At 54.1% G+C, this 7,233-nt stretch overlaps 1 protein-coding gene across 1 annotated transcript; it reads left to right on the top strand.

Annotated features, from left to right (window-relative positions):
* The first annotated feature begins 264 nt into the window (after positions 1-264).
* On the top strand, positions 265-6,532 carry LOC130854385 (neuropeptide Y receptor type 4-2). Its single transcript, XM_057737130.1, has 2 exons — positions 265-316; positions 4,785-6,532. The coding sequence occupies exon 2, from the start codon at positions 4,825-4,827 to the stop codon at positions 5,956-5,958; it is 1,134 nt and encodes a 377-aa protein (XP_057593113.1). The 5' UTR covers positions 265-316; positions 4,785-4,824; the 3' UTR covers positions 5,959-6,532.
* The last annotated feature ends 701 nt before the right edge of the window (positions 6,533-7,233 follow it).

The raw sequence follows: 7,233 nt of genomic DNA, 5'->3' as shown, positions 1-7,233 counted from the left end.
TCAAGGATGAGGACCCTGAGGCTCAGAGAGAACACCAGCAGGGCAGTTCCAGTCCACTGGCGGGCAGGGCGGGGGTTGGCGTGGGGAGGTCGGCGTGCGGGGCTGCAGCTCCGGGCGGATGGCAGGGCTCGCGGGCGCGGCTCCCGGGCAGGCGCCTGGGTCCCCTGGCGCAGCCACAGCGTCCTCGTGGGCGGCGCGGGGCGGCAGACTGGGCGGGCGCTGGCGGCGGCGGCGGCGCGGGAGGGAGCCGGGCGTGCGGGCGAACAGGCAGGGCGGCTCCGCTCCGCACACAGACAGCGCAGGGTCGCCTGAGCAGGTGAGACCCGCGCGGACCCCGCAATGCGCCCCATGGGACTCGGGTCTGAGCGGCCCCCCGAGAAGCCTCCGTCGGGCCCCTGGGGAGGGGGAGCCGGGTGGGCTTCGCAGAGCCGGGGGCCAGTTCCGGGAACCCTGCCCCTCGAGCGGACTTGGGCTGCCGCAGCCTCGGTGTCCTCACCTGTGCGCTGTGGGAAGAGGGGGTAAGGGGTGCGAGGAGAGTATGAGCACCGCGGGCTTTAGGAGACAGGAACTGTTAGCTGAAATTTCAGGAAACAAAGCAGACATCCTTCTCTACATTCTTGCCTCGTGGGAAGATTGATACTATTTGTATTATCCATTAGTTTTCCTCTGACTGCTGGGAAGGCAGGCTGCGGTGGAGCGCTCCCCTCAGGGTTGCAGGTGTTCCCACCTTGTCATGAGAGCTGCTTGGGAACTAAACCTGGAGACACCATTGACTTTGCACAGCACTCTGCCCTGGCCTCACAGAATCGCCACCTCCTGGGGTGCACCTGGAGGACCTGAGGTCTCCTGGTCCTCCCTGGGCATCTCTGAGGAATGCAGTGGTAATTGAGGGACAGTCTAGATGTGAGGTCCCTCAAGGGAATTCCACATCACCCAGAAGAGTCTGAAGTGGTCGGTATGGTCCCAGCTAGGCAGCCCTGGGGAGTGGGTGGGATCACCTCCACATGATCCAGGTGAAGAGCTGCATTGCTGGAGGCTGCAAGGCACAGATGCTCACTTGGTGATAGCCCTTCGAGCCCACTTCTTTCCCCTGGAAGCTGTGCTCTTGTGCTCTGCCCTGGCGAGGGGCCTCTGTGATTTCAAATTGCTTTGGGAAGGAGGCGACTCTATCTAGGAATGTCATTCCTTTAGGGACTCCAAGCCCAGGTCTGCTTGGGAAGGATGAGGGGCTGGAGAGGCTGAGCTGCCAGGGACGTGGGGGAGGTCTGAGCCAGTGTGCTGGGGCCCAAGGCCAGGGAACCCTGGGCAGCTGCCACCCCACCTGGGGTGTGCACCCGGGCCACGGTCAGGCTCTGTCGGGGACCTTGGATGTCCATCTCCAGCCCTGCCTCTGCCACTCCACCTGCCCCACATCAGCTCACCTCCTGCTTCAGCACAGGCCCCACTTCTCTTTCCTCCTTTTCAAAATCTCTGTCTGGCAGGGCCTGGTGCTGGGGGCTTCGGAAACAGACTGACCAGGCTTCCAGTTCATCTTGGCCACTTGCTGACTGTGGGGACCTTGGGCAGGCTCCTTCATTTAACTGGGCCCCAGTGCCCTCCTCTTTGAAATGGGGCTGATCCAACCGTATGAATTTGCTGTCTTTGCGGGTTGAAAATGGTTGGATACTGGCAATTTTATATGGTTCACGCTAGTAATGCCTTCCTCCCATGGCTGTGGTGTGGACCAATGCTCAGGGAGATGTGCCCAAAGTTCATTGAAGGCTAATGTCCCATTTGCCCTCTGTCTCCTAGCAAAGTGTGTGTCCTCTGGGGTGAGGCGAGACCACCCCCCACCGGGCTGTCTCCAAGTCTAGCTCCCACCTTCCCTCTCCTGCTTGTCTTTCCACATTCCCCTCCCTGCTCCTCTGGGTACAGCAGGCTCAGTTGCCTCCATTCTCTCCCCAAACCTACCCAGGTACAGCCCCTGAGGCTGCTTGGGCCTCCCAGGTATCTGCAGGACCAAACTCAGACCAGAGTCACCTCTGCATGCTTGCCGCCACTGCCTTCTCCCCCTGCCCCTGTGCAGTTTCTACAGAAGGCATCCAGCTTTCGAGCTGACCTGGGGTTCAGGGATTTGAATTATTGCACCTTGCCCCTGGAGTATGCTTCTGGAAATCCTCAGTTCCTGTGCACCTTTCTGGGGTGGGGGCTTACAGAGTGGTCCCCTCCCTGGTGTTGCCTCCCAGGGTCTGCAGCTCTGGAGAAAGATGCAAGGACCAGCTGGCAGTCCTGCTCCTTCCTTGGTCCCCCAAAGGTCTCCTCCCCATGTTGATGCTTTCCCAGCCCCAGCACTTCCCTCCTCTGCCTCCGTCCCAGAAGCTGCTGGGAAGGGCTGGTTTGGGTTCAGGCACCCGGGTGGTCTAATCAGCAGGAACTGGCATTGGGTTTCCTGGCTCACCGGTGGCCATGCCTTGTGTTAGTTCTTTACGGCTTCTCCGAGAGAAGGGGGCTGCAAGCCAGGCAGCAACCCGATGCTGCCTTCTGCACTCCCCCTCCTCCTATCTTGGCGCTTTCCCTCCATCTATTCTCTACATCCAAGTGACCATTCTGGAATGAGCTTGGGCTTGCTGGCAGCCTTTCGGCAGCTCACCCAGCATTCCTGGTCTGGCCCACCTCTCCAGCCTCATCTTTTGCCACTCCCTTTCACCTACTCTAGGCTCTAGTTATTCTGAACTGCTTGGTGTTCTCTGAGGAGGTTCTTTTTTTCCTGTCTCCTTGCTCTTGCACATGCTGTTCCCTGTGCCTTGAATTCCTTTCTCCACCTTGTCTATTTGGATAATTAACTCCTCTTCAACTTTTGAGCCCCTGCTGGAAAGGGCTCCATGCCATGTCCCCTCTTCTCTCATTTCCCTGCTCCCTTCCTTCATTTCCCAGCTCACAGACATTCCATTTATACTGGTTTTGGCGATGGCAATGTGGCCTTGAGGTTCATCTGTGTTCCTGATGGCTGGTTCCTCTGGCCTGGGAGAGACATCTTTGCAGACCTTGTTTCTAGCATGGGGCTTGGTATATGCTTATTGAGTGAATGAATGAATGAAGCAGGGAGGCTTTTCTGGAGCCTTCCCCATCTAGTAATTGCACTCTGATCATGCTACGCTTGGCCAGTTTGGAACCAATGGTGTTGCTTCCCATTGTTGACCCAGCCCTGGCTGTGGTCAGCCAGAGTCTTGAGTTTCCAGCTTATTTGCTCCTTCTGAGCACAGTGCATCTGCCACAGTTTCATGCATCTGTGACTGTTTTTTCACTCAAATACTGGACTTTATATTTGGCCCTGGTGTATTTTGTTTTGTCATGTTCAATTCCAAATGGCTCTTTTTGCCAGAAGACTGTGATACCAGAAAGATCCTCTTGCCTCTGGGGTTGGGTAGCCGAAATACTGAGACTATAAACCGTCATTCAAATTCATGACGATGTTGTACATAGCCGAATGTGACTCATCTTTATAAGCCAAGTTAAATGTACAGTGAGTGACATTTATGACAGCTGACAAATAGATTTTACTGACCTCTGGTTAATTTTGGCTAAACCCTGTAAAAACTGCCTCTAACTCAGCACTTGAGCCTGAAGAACATGTATACTATTCACAGTTCACAGACAGACATGACCATCATAAGGGCCTTAAAGAATATCTGAAATAGAGTATTCTTCTATGAACAGCACATATCAAAATGGTGTCCCAGGACCATGTGCATCAGAATCATATGGGTCACTTGTTAAAAATGCAGATTCCTGGGCCCCATCCTGGACTCACTTAACTGCATCTTCTGGTGATGGATTCCGGAATCTGTGCTTTCAGTCTGCTCCTGGATTGGTTCTGATGTCTCCTGAAGGTTGAGAACTGCTGGTGGGATTAGTGATGACTAGAGAAGTCATGAGGAAGGTGAGCCCCAATGGTACGTGATGATACAGTGGTGCTCCGTGTCAAAATATCTGTCATTGGCATTACCACCTGGAGACTCTGGAGTGCAAATTCCAATTAGGTCTTGGCAGAGAGCCCCTTGTGTTGAGGCACCAGAGGAAAACGGCCAGGCTGGGCCAGAACATGGAGGTGTGGACCAGGCTGATGTCTGGGAGCTGCGAGCTGTGACTCGAGCATAGGCATCGAGGGGACCCTTAGGGAAGGCAGTGGGCATTCCTTGACCTTTGCCTGCTGTGTGTGTACACATAGGGGTCAAGAGGAGAGCTGGTGTGCTGACCATCTAGTCTTTGCATACCTGGCCTTCTTCAACTCTGCCACATGTCCCCTGAGAAACAAGACTGGCAGGGTAGATAGGGGCTGAAACCAGGAGGGCACACTGTGTCAAGCCCCGAGGTTTTGGTTCTATCCTAAAGGCATGGCGTGCCATGGAAGTACCTGAGCACAGGGCAGAGTGTGTTGCCGTCTCTATTTGCATTAAATGTGATACGAGGATTTCTATCCGTGCTCCCTAAATAATTTTGTTCCTAAGCTCTGCATACTTACAACAATTCAACTTCTTTATCATCACAGCAGCCTCAAACCTTGAGGTCAGAGGAAATCTGTGGAACAAGTTCTGACATCAGACAAACCTGGGTTTGTATCTGGGCCCCATTACTTATTAGCTGTGTGACTATGGGCAAGTTGCTTTACATCTCTGATTCTCAAGTCCTCTAGGTCTCAGCCTTGGGAAGGAAGCAGCCATGAACCTCTCTACCTGGCTCCTTCTCTTCCCTGGATTCCACACAGGAGGCACTATCCCTAAATGCCATTTGTCTTTTCTTTGCAGACGTCATCATCGAATCTCCTGGAATCTTCTCACATCCACCATGAACATCTCTCACTTCCTGGCCTTGCTGTTCTCTGGCTCCCCACAGGGTCAAAACAGGAGCACGTCAACTCCTCTGTACACGTCCTACAACTTCTCTGACCACTGCCAGGACTCCATGGACCCAGTGGTCTTCATTGTCACCTCCTACAGCATCGAGACCATTGTGGGAGTCCTGGGCAACCTCTGCTTGATATATGTGACCATTAGGCAGAAGGAGAAGGCTAATGTGACCAACCTGCTTATTGCCAACCTGGCCTTCTCTGACTTCCTCATGTGCCTCATCTGCCAGCCACTCACGGCTATCTACACCATCATGGACTACTGGATCTTTGGCGAGGTCCTTTGCAAGATATCAGCCTTTATCCAGTGCATGTCGGTGACAGTCTCCATTCTCTCGCTTGTCCTTGTGGCTCTGGAGAGGCATCAGCTCATCATCAATCCAACAGGCTGGAAACCCAGTGTCTCCCAGGCCTACCTGGGGATTGTGGTCATCTGGCTCATTGCTGGCTTCCTGTCCCTGCCCTTCCTGGCTAACAGCATCCTAGAGAATGTCTTTCACAAGAACCACTCCAAGGCTCTGGAGTTTCTGGCGGATAAGGTGGTCTGTACTGAGTCCTGGCCACTGGACCACCACCGCATCATCTACACCACCTTCCTGCTGCTCTTCCAGTACTGCATCCCACTGGCCTTCATCTTGGTCTGCTACATCCGCATCTACCAGCGTCTGCGGAAGCAGGAGCGGGTATTCTGCAAGGGTGCCTACAGTTCGCGGGCGTGGCAGATGAAGCGGATTAATGGGATCCTTGTGGCAATGGTGGCTGCCTTCGCTGTGCTTTGGCTGCCCCTGCATGTGTTCAACAGCTTGGAGGACTGGTATCATGAGGCCATCCCCATCTGTCATGGCAACCTCATCTTCTTGGTGTGCCACCTGCTCGCCATGGCCTCCACTTGTGTCAACCCTTTCATCTATGGCTTTCTCAACACCAACTTCAAGAAGGAGGTCAAGGCCCTGGTGCTGACTTGCCAGAAGAGTGTCCCCGTGGGGGAGTCCGAGCATCTGCCTCTGTCCACAGTGCACACAGAAGTCTCCAAAGGGTCTCTTAGGCTCAGTGGCAGGTCCAACCCCATCTAGCCAGGTCTAAGGCTTCTCCATGCCACGTTCATTGCCAGGCTCCTTCACTTAGCTAAGTGGGCACATTGCAGCCTGGACACTCTATCACTACCGGCTTTGTGGGACCCAGATAGGGTAGGAAGAGCCTGTTTTTTGCATCCATTTGCCTTGTGAAGCCTGGCATTCGGATGATTCAGCTATTGTTCCTGGGAGAATTCTGAGTCTGGATTCTGCAGGTCACACACAGTATGCCTTGCAGCCTTAGCAGATGCCAGAGCCAGAGATGGTCTGATTGTAGCAGGCAGAGTTCATTCTGGTAACTCAGCAACTGATGCCCAGCCCAGGAACCTGGGGGTTTCACCTCCACCAGTGAGACTGTGAGGCCAAGGTGGGGTGAGGGGAAAAACACGTGGAGCGAGAGTTCTGGACCTTGGTCGGCCGCTAACCTCTATGGGAGACGATGTTTGTGGATGGGCTTTGTAAGTGGTAAAAAGTTCTGTGGAAGCAAGACAGTGGGATTACTATATATCATTAGCACATCCAGCTGCAGAGAAATGACCCTGGCAGGCTGCTCACACTCTTCTGCAGTAGGAAAATCAGCCCTGAGCAGCAGGAGTTTCAGGGGTCACATCCTACTCTATCCTTTTTCTCTTTCTTTGCATTTGCCACCTTGAATGGAAATAAGCCTGCAAATATCTCTCCTTGATAAGATTGTGAGCCCCTTGAGGGTGACATTTGTATTGTCATAGAGCTTGGGTCCCCCATTCCTGGGACAGTCTCTGGCACTGGCAGAGAGCTCCAGAAAGGTTTGCCATGGAGACAAGAAAGGTTGCCAAGGTAGCAGGTGCCCCTGCTGAGTGCTCAGCTGAGGACAGCACCCTGCGCCACAGTCCAGTGTCAGAAGGGCTCAGGCTGCTGTAGCCACACTCTCTCACTGCTCTTCTTTGCCTCCCAGGACTTCTCTTGACAAGGCAGCTGGCCAGGGACTCTGTGACCCTCTCCAGTGTCCACCCACTGCAGAGATTTACAGTACTGAAAGCCATGACACCAGCCTCCTTCGCTCCATTCTGCCCCTGAGCTAACTTGCCCCAGGTGATATGCCATGGTTCTTCCAAAGCCTCCCCAGGACTTTGGGCCTCCCAGTGGCTTTCAGTAATGGCAGGGCCAGGGAGTTCTTAGAGTCTGGGGCATAGGCTGGAAGGAGTAAGGTGTCCGCCTTTCTCCAGCCAGCCTGGGAAATGGAGAAAGGGCTACGATGAATGTGAATATCTCACTGATGGAGGTCAAGTTTCAGTC

This window comes from Hippopotamus amphibius, chromosome 5, assembly GCF_030028045.1.
Source record: "Hippopotamus amphibius kiboko isolate mHipAmp2 chromosome 5, mHipAmp2.hap2, whole genome shotgun sequence".
Lineage (NCBI taxonomy): Eukaryota > Metazoa > Chordata > Mammalia > Artiodactyla > Hippopotamidae > Hippopotamus > Hippopotamus amphibius.
The sequence above is the reverse complement of the archived record's forward strand: the minus strand, read 5'-3'. Positions and strand labels throughout refer to the sequence as shown.